Genomic DNA, 17767 nt, shown 5'->3' with positions numbered 1-17767 from the left:
AGTTGCACATGTACAGTACCAATTGGCACTTTCCCCTGCCATGCTAATGGCATCAGCATCTAGCTGAGATGGACTAGGCCGGACTGGAGATCCCTGAGGGATCAGGACCAAACACAACCTTCAAGATTGATGGTGGCCATTTTGATGACCAGGAATACAGTACTCAGGAGGTTTTTCACTGGTGCTCCTGGCACCTTGGGGCTGAATCAACTAATTTGGCAGCTAGCTCCCTGCTAACCTAGTTAAATAGCTATGGCAAGCTACAGATAACAGCAGGCAGCGGTTAGTAAACGAGCTAACCTCTGTCTGTCCAATAGCTGACTCTGTAAGCTAAATCACCTTGGTACTGTGCTCTATGATTAAATGACATCTTGATGACAAGTCCAAAATGTACCTCTTTACTCAAGGTCATGGCAAATATTCATAACACACTTATAATGCTCTGATGATGGCCAGTGTCAAAATCAACCACATACGGTAGTCTAATGTACTGTTTATACATATAGTTTAACAGTTCTTTAAGTTTGATAATGTCAAGTTGTCATAACAAAGACATCTCAAGCAATGTCATTTTGCATTGAAAATGACAATTTACTGAATGATGCTTAAAGACAGCATTCATAAACAGTCCATGTTATAAGAGGTGCCATGTCATGACAGGGTAGTGACAATCCTATGTAAATAAAATGAAGTATTCCAGTCTGTGTATGATTCTGCATCTCAGAACTGTGAGAGCTTGCAGACTCAGTGGAATCTGCTGTTCTGCAGGCTGATAAGAGCAGGGCTATTTTGAGGAAGTGGTGCAATATCTTTCACCAGGCTTCACTGCTTCCACTTCGCCCAAACATTTAAATATTTCAGACACAAGACTTCTCACAAAGTTACCATTTGAAGAAATGTTAATAAGTCAGTCGGTTCTTCAAACTGCTTAATTGCAGCAGCAGTCAGATGATGAAAATGTGCTAAATAAACTTGTCAGTTCACAATTTTTCAGCCATTCAACTTTTGCTTTGGTCATAAAGTGAATGGAAAAGCATCTGTGCAATGCAAACAATTCCCACAGTATGGTCATGGACCAGAATGGGTGACAGTATATCATCCATCATACAACTTAAATATATATATATATATATAAATATGAGATTTGGATCATATTTTTGTTTGGTTTTACTCTGTGCTAGAGATTGTTGTCTTTGCAACTTTGCCTTAAACTTGACCGTGTTCTGTTAGTCCTCGTCCCGATCATGTTCAACGTGCATATTCCATCAATTGTGTATGCGTAATGAATAATTAATTGAGGGCACATGTCAGCTCTCTGTCCTTGTAATTTCAAATGAACCTGCTGTAAAGGACGTGCAACACAAGTATAAACTCTTGCATAAACCCAAACAAACACATCTGCTTTTACAGCACAGCAGTCTTCCCTCTGAGAGAACAGCTTGCAGACACGCTGCACCTGCCGCTGCAGAGGAGACACGAGCTGAGATATAAAGGAGAGGAGCTGGAGCGATATTCCACAAAATATGTTCTTTTTTGCTCTGTGTAGGATGATGCGTGGTGATAAAAAGTTGTCAGTTTTCTGAATTAATCCACTGATCACCAGCAGTAATGACAATATCTGTGATTCTGTGAAAAGTAGTGTTACAATGCAGAGTCATCTTATCTCTGTACTGAGTCAGCAGTACAGTACAGTATCCTTTTCATGTTTCCATTACAGTAATGCATGAATGGTACTGTATGCAACAGCTAAAATCTTTTTTTACTTAAAAAATCAATGCAATCACATTTCATTGCACATCGCTTATTGACAGTATAAGATTCATTAAATCAGACTTTAACTTAAAGTGACACTGCAAAATATTAATTTTGACATGTCACTGTCACTGTTATACTGGCTTTAAAAATTATATCTTTTTTTTTTTTAAACATGACAGTCTGTCAAGCTGGTACTTTATTTTCAGTTTTATTTAGTTAAATTTAGTAAAGATAAATAAATATTGTGTAGATTATTTTACTTTTTGGAAAAAAATATATGAAAACTTAATATGAAATTAAATGATTGTGTGATGGTTAATTATAGAGTTCTAAAACTATTTTAAGAGTGTATCTACTTTGTACCAAAAGTATCCGAACTCTTAAAATCAGTTTTTTCACACATTCCAGCCTCCCCTTCAGCCCTGAGTAGAGCATCGCTGCCACCGTCTGAATCAGATTAGGGCACCCTGCAGATTTAGAGTGTGAATTAATGAAGACCTTTCCCAACAGAACAGCTTTATTCTTAAATGTCAAAGTATTGTCAGGCTGACAGCAGAATCCTAAAATAGGGGAATTCACCCACTGAAAAAATATCATTCATGTCTGCAACTTAAATAGATAGATAACAAATATCTAAACTGGCAGTTGTGCACTATTTTTGGACTGTATTGACAGTCAGAGATTGCTGCAAAATGTTTTTTGCATTGAGCCACTCATGCTTTTTAATGTTTTATATGTATATTCATTTACACATTTACATTTATCTGTAACCCTGCAACTTATTATCAGAAGCCTTATCTTTTGTATTACCTATGTCATTTGGCCCCCTCTAGTGTTAAGACTGGATATGTACACGTACAGGAGAGGACATGTCCATTATCCAAACGGACAAAGTTGTCATATACATGTTGACAGTTGCATATATATTTGATGGACAGCTGATGTTAGGCCCAGCAGCAACAGATTTATGACAGAGACTGTGACATATTACCCTGCAGGGCCAGATAGTACCAAACAGCAAAAAATAAATCTGATGTGAAAGATTGATTGTCTAGTTTATACAAGAGGGTCTGTTTATGCCATGCATGTTTTTCACCTGGCGTTTTTTGTGTATCGGACAAATATACCATAGCACTTTACATAGAAGTAATTAATAAAAGTACAAACCCTACTCTATTCTCCCTGGAACAAGTTGCCTTTGATTTTTAATGAATGAATTAAGCAACTTTTTTAAACATCTCAATATGCAACACATTTTTTTTTTTAGAAAAGCTGCAGTTCAGGTACTTTAGGCTGCAACAGTCCCAAAAAGCTTACAAAGTCGTGGAGGAACTGATTTATAAACCATATCGTCTAGTCCTAATATACACCATCAAGTTTACATTTCAGTTTAATGGAACCATGCTGCGATGATTGATGACCTTCCCTGTCTTTCATGTGTCATGCAGCAGCCAGCAGAGCAGTCAGCAAAGCAGCCTGCAGAGCAGCCATGAAGACGACAACACTCGCTTCCTGACTCCATTAATCCGAGAGGAGAGGTGAGTGATATGTGTGTATATTGATGCTCAACGGTAAGGATCGCCCGTGGCCATGTTTGGCAAATAAACCTGGCAACTCACTTGACTGGCAGGAAGAAGTTGTCAAAAGTCAAATATGTAGAGTTCCTGCTTTTCTCTGTTTATTAACATATTAACAGTTTTTTTTTCCTTTGGGCTGACAAAACAAGACATTTAAAGACATCAACTTGGACTTAAAGAAACTAGGATGGAAATTTTTCACTGTTTTCTCACATTTTACAGATGTTGCAGCCTTATATTAAACATAGCAATCAACTTCAGTCTTAGTTGTTAATTTATAATGGGTAATAAATATAGCAATTTGTGATGGGGCAAGGGCACACACTTTGTGTGTGTGGGTGTGTGTGTTGCCTCTGTATGGGCCTCATTTGAGATTTTCGAGAATCAATGAAAGTTTTACAAAGTCAGAGGATTAAATCCACTGAATGCTGGAGATACACAGTAAATGTTGAAACAATCCAGTTATTTGTTTTCTATAGTATTTTTATAGATACATATGTTCTGTAGGCCAAGTCAGGGTACTAATCATATAATAATAATCAACTCAAAATGTCAACATACTCCCTAATTCCAGGTCACTCCAGTCCGTTTCTTGCATTCATTCTCCACCAGGGGGCACTTCCTCTTCATATTGGTGCATAAAAGCCTTGATACATTGCCTGTTTCTGTCTGCCTCATTGTAGCTTTTAATTTACCTTTTTCTTCAAAATACAAAGTCAATCTTTCAGCCAGCTAACGTGATTTGTCTTGGAAGAGACTTTGGGGTAATGTGAGAGACATCAATGAGGATTTATAAAGAGCACACTGTTCATAATGACAAGAAGGTGACTTGACTTTAAAGGTATATTGTAAAAAAACAAAAAACAAAACCCTTTTGTCATTATGAACAGTCCTTTGTACAGGTATCTGTCTATTTAAAAGTCATGTGATAGTGCATATATCTAAGTTTGTCTGCAGTACTTGTTGCAGCTTCTTCCCCATATCTCGGTTTGAGTTGAGAGACAGGCAGTATCATTAGCTCTTTATCACCTTGGAATATGCTGCAGTTGTCACAGGAGCACCAGTGACAGCCCTGGACATCGAAGCAGTTATCAAACCTGGTGTGTAGGTGTGCGGATGTGTCAGTTTTAAGTGCACAAGTGTGTGTGTGTGTGTGTGCGCGCACCTGGTGTCTTGGGATGTGATATGCAGTTTCAAACTCTAACCTTGAAATAAAGTCCTGTATCCAGGAGGAGACTCAGTGAGCAATTTCTTGCCTACTGGGAGATTAGGAAGAGGATGTTTCAGGAAAGTAGAACTATCCTCATTACTGAACTTTTCATATTGACTTTTTGCCCTGAAATACAGTTATGAAACACAGTCTGAAGAGAAGATTAGTGGAAAGTAGTGCATCATGCTGATGCAGGGGTCACTCTTATTGCTTGTCCTACATTTTCATGGTTTGATGAAGGTGATGGAGAGTCAGTCTACAAGTACTTAACCGATACAGTCCTGATTGTGGTCTATGATTAGTTTTGGTCTGTTGTGTCTGAAGAATGACTCATGTCTGTTCATTCTTTTTAAAGTTCACTCAGCATGTTGATGTCAGAATATGATTAATTGACTTTTTAGATTTGTTTCCTCTGAGATATTTTATATATTGATTATGCTGTTCTAAACTTTGCTGTTGCTGCACCAGAGACAACATTTAGTTATATCTAAAATTGTCTTACGTCTTGTTATATCTTTTTTTTTTTTTTACGTTGATTTCATCTTGCATTAAATTAAAGTAACAAACATGTTTTAAATATGTTAAGAGGAGAAAGTACCAATATTTGTGTTAAAATGTATGGAGTAAATGAAAACTCTGTCCACAGCAGAACTTGGCTTTAGTGCTGGTACTCCTCTCTGATTTCTAAACTGGCCGCCTTCTACTGTATGTTATACACAGACTATAGATCAGTTATCAGAAAAAGAAATACTCGGCAGAGAATTCCTTATGTACTCTACTTAAGTACAGTAAAAAAAATGTACTTGGTTATTTCCCTTCTCTGCCTATAGTTACTGGTTGAGGGCTGTCTTTTTCATTTTCTTACATCTTGTATGTCATTTTCGTCTTGTTTTGTCTTGTCCTTTATGTCATTTTAGGCTTGCAGTGTATTGTTAAATTAATTTTGTCTTGTTATGTCATTTTTGTCTTTTTATGCCTTTTACATCATTATGGTTGTGTTTCGCTGTTTTTGTCATGTTACACCTTTCACGTCATTTTCATCTTCATCAGTTTTTGGCTTGGATTAAAACTAAAGTAACAAGGCTGTTATGAAAACATGAGAAAAAAATACAGACATTTGTAATAAAATGTAGAGAGTAACTAAAAGTTTTCAGAAAAAGAAATACTCAAGTAAAGTACAGATACCTGAAAAATCTACTTAAGTACAGTAACAAAGTATTTGTACTTAGTTACTTCCCATCTAAGCCTATAGGTCCTGGCTGCACAGAGAAAATTCTGCTGATTTTGTCAGCATACACATTAATACTGTAGTAATACCTAATGTATCTCAAAAAATGGTGAAGGATTGTTCAGATAAAAGTGGAAAATTCAGAAACAGAAAATGTGTAGGAATCCTCTTCGTCTCTCATAATAACCACCCACTCAGCTGCCTTTGCCTCTTTGCTCTGTCTACCGTTCACTACACCTCCACTCCTTCTCTCTGTCCTGCACTCTTCCCCATGTTTCTCTCTCTGGCTCTCCCTCCCGCGCATTCCTCTCGCTCAGTGTCTCCACTTGCTCGAATTAGGAAGCAGTACCTGTCAAACCTATGGGATTTCTCGCTGCTCTTCTTTTTGCTGTGCTGGTGATAGCTAGTGAGGGGCGTCTGCAGCAGCTGCAGGGAGAGCAGCGTTCTGTAGCCGGCATTAGAGGGCACGGAATGTCATGTCTCCTCTGCAGGTAAAAACAGCTGCATTTCTGCCTGGAGGCTCGCACCGCTGCTTCTCTGTATCTGTCTCGCCGCCTCCATGTCCGTCAGTCTTGTTCTGCTCTCACCGCATATGTCTATTCTTCTCGTGTGCTGCAGTTTGCTCAGTGTGCTATGTGCAGCTGCGTTTCCTTGTGAAGTGACAGCAGGCTGTCTGCTAATGTGTACCACTGGCTGTGCTTTTGGCTGATCATCAGGGCATCTCTGGTGGTTCAGGGAGAAACACTGATGACATTCTGATGAAGACATGATGATAACTTTGCTCATTTGCGCTCATTTTCGTGTGTTTACATCTGAGGCTTCTACCAACTTCAACTCCCCCACTACAACTGCAGATAGGCTTATGTAATATCACAATGTGACTTTGCTGAGACAGTGTAATATGACTCATCAGTGAAGATGACGCAGCACATGATTGTGAGTTGTGAATCGGTATTACACACTGTGAGACATGCCCTCGGCAGGTCAAATTTAAGTATAGGGTATGTGTATGTCACTACAGTGCATTTGCAATGTTTCACTATCGGTTTTCTATTAAAGGTACAGTTCACCCCAAAATCAAAAATATTTTTTTCTTCTGTTGGCCTGTACTGCTATTTATCCTTCTAGATTATTTTGGTGTGAGCTGCAGAGTCTTGGAGATATCAGGCCAAAGAGATGTCTGCCTTCTCTAGAATATAATGGAGGACGGAACTACTGTGTTTCTACCATAGAAAGTAGTTCCTTATTAATCATCTTGAGTAACCAGGTCGTGATATCTGGAAAAGAGACATTGCTGTTGAGTTTTTCAAATGTAATTTTATGGTCCTTTTAGCAACACAAGCCAAGTGCCATCTAGTTCCATTATACCTCTATTAGAGCTAGAACGATGCATCCATTGGCCGATATTGGTGGCCTGATATCAGCATAGCGCAGCTATATTGGTTTATATTGATATCAGCATATATGTTGTCAGATATTTTTCCAAAGAACATAATGCATATTGTTTTTCTTTGTTTCTTTTAGTTTTATAGGCAGTATTTTATGTTTATTTGATCTTTTTTTCTTAATTCAAGTGTTTTATTTATTTATTTATTTATTTATTTATACTGTTTGAGGTAGTGATCTCGGCTCATTTTCAGCTGTAATCTGTAGGCAGGTGTAATGACAAAGACATAAAATACATGAGACAGACACAGTGGTGCAGTACATGTAGCAGAGAACACTTCATGGGTAACACATAAAGTTCTGTAAATCAGGGAGAACAGAACACAAAACAAAGCACCCTTCAGGCCATTCGATTTGATTCCTTTAATGTTTCAGTGCTGAGATAGATAGATAGATAGATAGATAGATAGATAGATAGATAGATAGATAGATATCAATATTTTACTATGTTGACCATCTCCAACAAGAACAAACTGCCTCTAAAATCATCACACCCAAACTCTCAGACATGAATGACAGAGTCATCACATCCCAAGCACAAATGACACTGATCACACCCTCAATCATCATTTCTCCATAATGCCATCTGGATGGCAATATAAACTTTAAAATGGAAAAGAGCTTGCTTTAGTAACAGTTCTGTAGATTCTGTCATTGCAGCACTAAACAAACTGCCCCGCTGACATATAATGGATGGATATATTTATGGTGATTCTGTATATTGTCTTTACTTGTATGTTTCTGTGTTCAGTGTGTTATATATATGTGTGTTTCTGTATTAAACAGGCTGTCTCTCTCTCTACGACCATAAAACTTAACTCCACCCTTATTTAACAGATGTAAGCAAGTTTAAATGTATCACACCTTCCAACATCTAGGCAATATAAAGTGCTTTACATAAGACATAAAAGGCATTAAAACAAGATATACAAGAAACAAAGGGATAGAAGATGTAATCTATAAAGACACTCATGAGTAGGATTTTTAAAAGAATAAAATTGAAATAGAGGATATGAACTAAGCTAAAATACAATATGAAGCAGTGTAATATAATAAACAGTCCTAAATTTAATTTAATTTCATAAAATGCAGTGGAAAACAAAAAGGCTAAACCCCTGACTTATACAGACTGAGAGTTTAATCAGACCTAATTTTTCTGAGAGTTTGTTCCAGATACATGGTACATAAAAAGTGAATGCTGCCTCTCTGTGCCAACTTTTGACTCTGGGGACAGTAAGCAGACCTGTCCCAGGCGATCTGAGAGGTCTGGATGCTTCATAATGTAGCAGGGGTTTAGAAGAAACGTGCCCCAAAACCATTCAGTGCTTTATAAACCAACAGCAGTATTTTACAATCAATTATTTGACAATCAGGAAGCCAGCGTAAAGATCTGAGAACTCAGCTGCAGGTGTCTGATCGATTTTTTTCTTCTTTTTTTTTAGACATTACAGTATCCAAACCTACTGAAGATAAATGTGTTGGACAAGTTTTTCTAGGTCCTGCTGAGAGATATCCTTTTTTTTTGCCATTAAAAGTACATGGCTGCATCCTTAACTGCATCACGATTTCTGGTTTGGTTTGTGGTCTTGTAAGTTGGTTTTCAGCTGTCTTTTAATCATTCTTCTTTGACTGCAAAAACTTTCAGTTCAGTTTAATCTTTGTTTAACTGGAGGAAATTGCAGCACATCCTGTCTGTATGAGACCATTACTCACCTGGTGATACTGTTACATAAATCTGTGTGTCATCTGCATAATTATGATAAGACATTTTGTTCTTTTCCATAATCTGAGCCAGTGGGAGCATGTAGATGTTGAACAGAAGAGCATTATATTAGGAGTGTAAAAACACTACTGTATAAATGTCTTGATTTATTACTGATGCCTCCATATTACCCACATAAGTTAACAAGACCATCTGCTGTTGTTTCTGTATAGTTCTTCTTTTTCCCTGCCATCAGGTCCAATTCTCCTAAAAAATTAAATGAGTCGTATATTAGCAAGTTAAATGTGAAGCCGGAGGAGATTGTAATTTAGATTATTTTATTTTTGATGTTATATTTTGTGATTATTATTTTGGAAGCACTACTGCTTTGGTCCATAGGGGCCCCCAAACCAAAACAAAATATTACCATTGCTTGATAACACTTTATAACATTTGTATTCATGTATAATGATCTAAATTCCAGGGTGTCATGATGATTTTCAAACTCCATGATCAAATTTGACTTAAGGTCATGGTTCAATTTAAACTTTTTTAAATGTGTCTCAATTTGAACAGCTCTGCCATATCAAGTCTTGATTTGTGAAGATCAACAGATGGTTTTATGGCCCGGCAATTATCATTTATGTTTTCAAATTTTAAATAGATAAGCTACAAGGAATCAAGTGTGATATAACCACCATATTTTTTGTGAGTCCATCAAACTGAAATAATTTATTTATAAAGCAATAACAGTAACTTAATTCACCTGTCAATTGGGAATAAACTTAAACACAAGAGCAAAAACAAGAGTCACTAGATGGCAGAGGGGCATTTTACAAGAACAGCTTGTTTTTACAAGAACAGCTCACCAACAAGAACAGCTCACCAACAAAAAGCCAGCAGCCCCCGGTTACAGAAGGTGGCCTCGTGTTTAGCCTTGCTGCAGTCACTGAAAAGTACTCCAGGCTGTAAGGGGCACTTAAGTTTCTTTTCTCAGCCGTAACATGGCTAGATAAGCGTAGCAGTTACTGAAAGGCCATGTGTTGTGTTCACTGGCACATGAGAGAAATAAAATGTTCCTGTTCATGCAGTGTTACTCCAGCGTCCTCATGCATTATTCACATCAGAGCTGTGTGAAATGCAGCTCACCACATATAAATATTACCAGTGGAAACTCTGAGTTGACTGCTAGAAAACAACAGCGACACTGTTTTCTTCAGAAACGTGCTGAAGGTGCACATGTTGGCAGCAGTGGAGAGAAAGAAAAAACTTGGAGAATCACTGATCCTGCTTGATTTTTGATTTAGCTCCTTTTGATCAATTTTTTAATTTAGAATTGAAATTGTGATACACCTCAAAATTAGACACATGAAAAAAATCATGAATCATTGTTAATTTAAAACTGTTTATCAGTATTTATTACAACTAGGCCACATCAGTTGCTCCAGGATTTCACAGGCTTTTTTTTTTAGATTGTTGCATCCTAAAATGCCTGTTTTCATGGAAGCTTTTCTAAAAAATTGCAGTTTATTTTGCCTTTTTTTGGTGAAATATAAAAGTATACAGAACGAATGTCAATAACAATGACAAACTTATAGCACAAATGATTAATAAAACATTGAATCTGTTAATTAAGTCATGCATTGCAGTGAACTTGAGAATTAAACGGCAAAAACAAATACTTGTATATAAACAAACATAACTGATGAATATTTATGTCATATACTGAACGAAAACTGAAAAAGTTGCCAATCTAAAAAAAATCACTTTTGTACAAAAAACATTTTTGCAGATTGGTGGAATAAATATTTGCCAACAAACAATATTACCGTAAATCAAATTGGGATAAATCATGGAATAATATAAAGTTAACAAACAAGAAGGATTTACAAAACATTGTAGTTTGCTGATGATCCCCAATGATTTAACAATTTTGTTCTGAATAAAACTGATATATTTTTTCCAATTCAATTTCTTATCAACGAATATGCCTAAAAACCAAGTGTTGGAAACTTGAGCTATTTCTTTCCCCCCACTGACACTCTAACACAATCCTTTCCATGTCTCCTGCTTCCTCCTGCATTATTTACTAAAGTGTGTTAGTCAGTATGTGATAGAATCATACTGGTGTCATCAGCAAACAAAATAGGAAAAGAAAATTTGCTAATGAAAAGTCATTAATATAAATAAAAAACAATAACGGTCCCAAAATCGACACTTGTGGTACTCCACATGTTATATGAACTGCGCTTGAGGCACAACCATTTAATAACATGTATTGCTCTCTTTCACTCATGTAAGTGAGCCACCTTATTGCATCACCTAGGAAACCATAGTGTTTTAATTTGACCAACAAGATGTCATGGTTAATTGTGTCAAACACTTAGGAGAGATCTAAAAAAAATACCTAGTGCAATTGCTGCTTGTATTTTGTCCGCAAGCTGTAAAAGTGCCATAGAGGTAGAATTTCCCTTTCTGTATCTGTATGGATGTTCATATAAAATATTGTTCTCATTTAGATGCTTTAATGCTTTAAGAAATCTAAAGGACGACCCAAGGTGTTATCAGTTGTGTTATAAAGGGAAGAGAAAGAGAAGAATTCACGGGTATTGGTTGAATTTATGTTAATTGTTGAGATTGCAACATTGCAACTTCCTTCAGGGGCTGTTATATGTGATCACACATACAGTAACTATTTATTTGCCAGTAATAGATGCTTTATAAGAGGCATTATAAAGGAGTTATAGCTGATTACAAAAACAACACTAAAAATGTGTTTGTATCTACTTAAAACTACTTAATAGTATGTTGTGAACTATTTAATTGTTTATGCTGCTCAAGATGATAAAATTGTAAATCAAATGATATTATTATGATACTGTTATTACAGTTGTTAGTATTTGAAATAGGAGTGTGGTGTATAAGACTACACTGAATTCAAGGCGAACTGAAATCAGTGGCCATGAATTCATGACTGACTGTCTCTCCCCTCTCCATCTCCTGTGCAGGTCTGACAGTGCAGCGGACAAAATCAGGTAAGTCTGCTCTCTGGCTGCTCATCTTTTACCTACAGAGGTGTGACCATGTGTCGTATGCTGGTGGGCTTATGGGGCAGTGATATAGTGGGACTGGTCTTGCTGTCACCCCATTTGCCCCAGCCCGCCCACCCTGCATGTGACACAGATTCACGGCTTTGTCCAAGGTGTCTGAATGCGCTTTACATTTGGAGGGGCCAGCAGTGAATACAGTTGCAAGCCATGGAATGCCATTGTTTGCTTTTATTGGACAAACAACATCAGACACAAACAGGGCTTTGTGAGGTGGACGCTATTGTGGAGCTTTTAGTCTTTTAGCTAGCTGGCCGGTGGCAGGTCAGCACTGTGGACACGCACTGTGGGCACAGACACTTTATTCTTCAGGGTGTGAAGGCTTCGCTGTCACAAGAGACACTGTCCCAGTCCTGCAGCAGAGGGGTTCACAGGGCTAAAAAGGTGAGTGATTGGTGATAATGCTTTTAGTCTGTGGTGCAGCAAATGTTTGAACAGGAGAATTTTATGAATAGCTGGAGCTCCATGTTAAACTTGGCTGAGGAGAAGTTAAGTATGCACTGATTTAGTGTCCCAGTTCATACTATGAATGTAGGTACATCAAACTGTAGAATTAATAATAGGAATAAATAAACAACTTTAACCTAGATTTCCAGCATTGTTTCCCAAATTATATCTACATTTGGTACATGTGGGTTTGCATGTTTTTGCTTTATGCGTGCATGAGTAGAACTGTAGAATTTCCCTTAATGATCTCTGACTATATGTTGTGCTTAATTTACAATTCATTGCAGTTGTGATATTCATGGCTTGCGATGGGTCCAAAACCCTGAAAGCTCTTTGCTTGTTGCCGTGTTTGTATGTAGCGTGTGCGTTGCGTGCAGTGATCAGTCAGTGGTGTTTGACTGGTATGTTTTCTGAGCTGAGGGGACACTGTTATTTTGGGTTATTTGTGTGTGTGCACTCTGGTATGCGTGTGTCTGGTTTGGTATGCTTTGAGTGGTCAGTCATGCAAGTTGGATGACTAGCAGGCTGGGTTTAAACCACTAGGAGTCTCTGCAGTCCACCACAGAAATGGTCTAAAAGCAGTTTGTGTTGCCCTTGTGCATCATTCCAACTGATGTCACTTCTCTTTTTAAAAAGTCTAAAATAGCCGGTGGAGTTGTCATGATAATAGAATTTTAACTTAGATGCAATACTAGGATTAAAAAAATATGTTTGATCTTCTTTCCTTGGCACACAAAATAGGCTTTTTTTTATATAAACAACCTGCACACACTGCTGGTACAGGAAAAGTCACTGGACACTTTTGCTAGACTAGAGTGATGTGTGATGCTGGAGTATCGATGGTGATGTCATCACTTACAAAGCAAGCAAAGTTTAAAGTCCCCACCCACTCAAACATGTTTTAATTTTTGTTATTACATCCACTACATTTTGAAGGCAAATTTTATGCTTTTAGCATTTTATTTGATTTATTTTAATACAAAAGCAGTGTATTAAGTAGCCTAATTCACAGTCAGATAGGGATGTGGGCGGGACATTGAGCGATACATCAGTGCCAAAGTACTGTATTTTCCAATTAATTAATTTAAACTGCAATCAGCTTTTAAAACTATAAGCATTTTGGTAATTGTAAAACTACTGAATATTGGAGCCAGTCATCAGCCAGACAGATAATTGGTCAACCCTACTTAGGAAGCCCAGTATGTACAGTAACTTGAATATGATGCGGAAATCTGCACTGGAAACTGAGCAAGCTGGAACCAAAAGTGACTGTAGAGTAAATTTTCTTACAGTGCTCCTTATAGAAATAAAGAGCACATACTACACAGCAGCACTATGTGCATTATTTCAAAATGATGCTTAAATTGGAAAATGTTGAAAGAAAAAATTAGAGACATGAATTATTGAGTGCTAATATATGCTCAGCACGAATATGTTTTAAAGGTTAGCTATAAGATAGTATTAACCACCCATAAAGGGAGAAGGCAAATTAAACAGTTTGCGATTTATACTCAGCTCATTTTCTTGCAGTGAGCAAACCTCTTTTTCTGTGAAATCACCTCCATAATTACATGACTTTGAGACAGAGCCTCGTGTAGTTGGGGTGTAAGAAAATACGCTTGAGTATTGCAATTGTATGCATATGGTGTAGGGCAACTAATGATTGCTTTATTAATTTTCTCAATCATTTGTTTGGTCCAAAAAATGTTGGATCAAAATTTTCCAAAACCCAAGGCGATATCCTCAAATGTCTTGTTTTATCCACAATTTATTCAAAAGGATTAATTGATTAAACTAAATGGTTGGTGATTAGTTTAATAGTTGACAACTAATTGGTTAGTTGCAGCAATAATAATGTAATGCGGTGGTGTGTTCTTTACATGTTGACAGTTTTCCTAAAATTAGATTTAAAAAAGCAATATATCACCTTGCTTACGGTGTCATATAATATCAATAAAGTACATTATTGCAATATATTGAATTGTAGCCCTATCATACAGTCACACAGTAGATCCTTTTACAGCCAGTGTCACTGAAAACCTGTAAAAGGGTCTATATGGAGCATCTTCCATATTTTAGATGATGGCCTTGCAGGTTTATCCATGATGGTATCTCACACTAACAGAACAAAATTAACTTTGACTATAGTGCAGCCTTTCTGTAATACATTAAATTTACATATTCACTGTCTGATATCAAAATCCAATATTTCAGTATTGATATTTATATATGAATATTCTGTGTAATAAATCTGCACATCGCCCTTACAGCGTTTTGTTTCTTTATCCCTTGTAACCCCACAGCAGATCTTTCCTAAGTGCTCATGAGTCACACAAACTTCCCAAGATCGATACTCAGTTTGTGATAAAGCCAACTGTAAATAATGCATGTTAAAAGCCCTCTGGCTGGATTAAGTGGGCAGAATGCAAGTGCATTTGGAAACTCTGCAGTTTGCATGTTTGAAGGAAGAGTTTGAGTCAGTTGTTGTCAGTGTGTGTACAGGGCAGAAAAAAGATCCAGTCTGTTCTGTGGTTGATAAAATAAGAGGCTGCTGAGTTGAATAATGGCACAGTAACTGATCTTGTCTTCATGATGACCATCCTTGAGTTCTGCTAAACAGTCCTGTACTGTGCTCTCTGCCCGCTCTGCCTCTGTTCTAATGTCCGCATTGCTCTTCCGCCGTCTCAATTGCTGGATTATCGATCATCGTCTGTGGTTTGAGACATTAGCTTCCAGTGACGGAGGTCAGCATAATCTGATCTCACTCTTTACTTTGTGCAGGAGCCTTAAAAAAGCACGGATCCAACATATTGAGTAAATGATACCCATGAAATAGACAAGTTCACAATTTCTTGTTCCGGATGACTTTGACAGACAAGGAAAGGATAAGTAGAGTACAGCTGAGCATAATTCACCCAAGATCAGAGTCCTGTACCAGGTCAGATGTCAGCAGGGCAACATAAAAAAAAAGTTGTGTAACTTGACTTAATGTGGGTGGGCAACTGTTAAGAACAAAAATATGTAGAAAAAAAGATTGTGCAGTATTTTTTGCAGGATTTATTTTACTGTGAAAGCCAAGAACACAATCTTTGACCCATAAATTCACACTCAGCCAAATAATAATAATGGGACATGACTGATGTGACAACGATGTAGGCTTGCTGCCAGCTAGAATAAAAAAAAAAGGATGATAAAAAGCCAAAAACAGCCAGCGGTGTGGACCAATTGTGGACAATTCGATTTTGACATGAAATTTGGTGTGATCAAAGACTGTGAGAATAACATTGTCACTGGCTTTTGATAGCCGCAAGCAAGGCACATCTTACTGAGGAAACGCGTTGGCCGCTGCAGGAGGTCAGGTGCTGCACCAGTTGACAGATACTGTTCTGAGAAGATAAGTGAGTGACAAGTGAGACACTGTGTATGTGTCTTTAATCAGTCACAAGACTTATGTAAATGAGTTTGGGCAGCCTAGATTTGACTTGGAGATAATTAACCCTTGTGGTATGCAGGAGGCTCTGAGACCAGCAAAGCATGAGTCTGGATGGCGGCATCTTTTTTAAAGTCTGACACACACATAAACACATAAAACACAAGAGCACACATGTGGCGAAAGGATTAAACTTTATCTTTACATGTTCTAATCTAAGCAGCATGTCCAGCTAACTAACGCTAGCTTACTAGCTGCAGGAATGTTTTCCTCAGCCAAACTTATAGTACCACTGCATTTGTCAAACTCATGGCTTATTCCCAGGTGTTACATTGTGATTTGTTAGTTTGAGTAGGAGGGTGTGGTGTGGCGTAGAATCAAAGTGGGCCGCTGCCAACACTTCTCTCTCTTTCTGGCATCTATCATATACATTTCATATTTCATCATCCAGCCAGTGTTTGCTGGGATGTATATCTATATATGCAAGGCTAAGTAACTTTACATGTTTAATACACCTTCACATGGTTCTTGTTTTAAAATATTTCAGATGGAAACATCAAATGCACTAGAGACAGACTTCTTAGATGACTCAAGGAGTTCAAGCGTTAGCATTAGCTCACATTCTCCAGGCACACACTCATGAAAACTGCCAGCAAGATCAGTTTATCTGACAAATTCCACAGTCGTGAACCAGAAATGAGAAGCTGCTAATGTTTAATTCTCTGTGGAAAAAATACTCTCTCGTGTAGAGAAAAGAGGGTCACACTTAGGACTAAGATCATCCTACAAGTATTTTACTTGATCATGTCTGGTAGAACATCACGCAAAGCGTCACTGTGAACAGCTTGTGTAAAGTGCAAGAGTGGAAAGCTTGACAGGTGTAGTAACAGTAACTGAGGAGGGTGGGGCTTAACGAAGCGTCAACGATGAGTAGCAGGTGGATTTTACACCAGGGCTCTGCGGGTGCAGGCAGTTGCAAGCTTGTAAAACTGGACCCATGCAGTACTCTTCCCAAGATAACATATTGTGAGGGGCATAAATATATTTTTAGTCAATTCAGGCTGAATTCAAATCAAAAACCTTACTACAATTTTCCCCATAATTGTTCTAATCTAGAAAAATAAGTAAAAAATGTTACTTAATATTTATGAAAGCCCAGTACTGTGCAAATTCCACATATAGGCACATCCTACACATCATCTTCATTTAAATGTATCATATGACATGAGCTCGTCCACAGCGTTGTTTTATGTCTAATCTTTTCTTATTATTTGTTTGCGCTATCTGATTCCACTGGACTGTCTTTCTTCATGACTCCTGTTGTTGCACAGCAGTCCAGATCCAGCTGCACACCAGATAATATCAGTACATCCACATGGTTATGATGATGATGATGCTGATGATGATGATGATGATGATGATGATGATGATCAGGTAATTGTGATTATTGGTGAATTTGGGTCATGGACTTTGAAGGCACTGTGAATCCCTGATGTAGTCGCTATCCCTCCTCCATATTTATGTGTGTGTGTGCAGCCACCATATTGCTGGTTTTGCTCCTCACACAGACGCGGCGATGCTTTGGTCGAGGTCTGTGGGTGCATGCCTGCTGCTTGTAGTGCAGACAGGAAGACGGAGGATGAGGAGAGAGAGGAGAGAGCAGGGGAGGGAGGCTGATAAAGCAGGAAGAGGAGGAAAGGAGGTAAAGGATCACTCTTAATGAGCATAGCCTTTCCCAGTCAGCCTATAAAGGACCTTCCCCCACACACACACCATGGCTGGCCAGCCAATCAGAGCGCTTGCATCCTTGACCCGTCCTCCCTCGTACAACTGCTCATCCATGGCTCAGCGAAGCAGATGTGAGG

The 17767-nt window shown here is 37.9% G+C and overlaps 1 protein-coding gene across 1 annotated transcript in view; it reads left to right on the top strand.

Annotated features, from left to right (window-relative positions):
• gramd1bb (GRAM domain containing 1Bb) overlaps nucleotides 1-17767 on the top strand; it is a 105389-nt gene that overhangs the window by 8290 nt on the left and 79332 nt on the right. Inside the window, exons 2-3 of the mRNA XM_084717194.1 lie at nucleotides 3204-3293; nucleotides 11927-11953. Of these exons, the coding sequence (XP_084573320.1) occupies nucleotides 3204-3293; nucleotides 11927-11953 (117 nt within the window). The remainder of the gene's footprint in view (nucleotides 1-3203; nucleotides 3294-11926; nucleotides 11954-17767) is intronic.

Source organism: Lutjanus erythropterus, chromosome 4 (assembly GCF_056507025.1).
Source record: "Lutjanus erythropterus isolate fLutEry1 chromosome 4, fLutEry1.hap2, whole genome shotgun sequence".
Lineage (NCBI taxonomy): Eukaryota > Metazoa > Chordata > Actinopteri > Lutjaniformes > Lutjanidae > Lutjanus > Lutjanus erythropterus.
The sequence above is the reverse complement of the archived record's forward strand: the minus strand, read 5'-3'. Positions and strand labels throughout refer to the sequence as shown.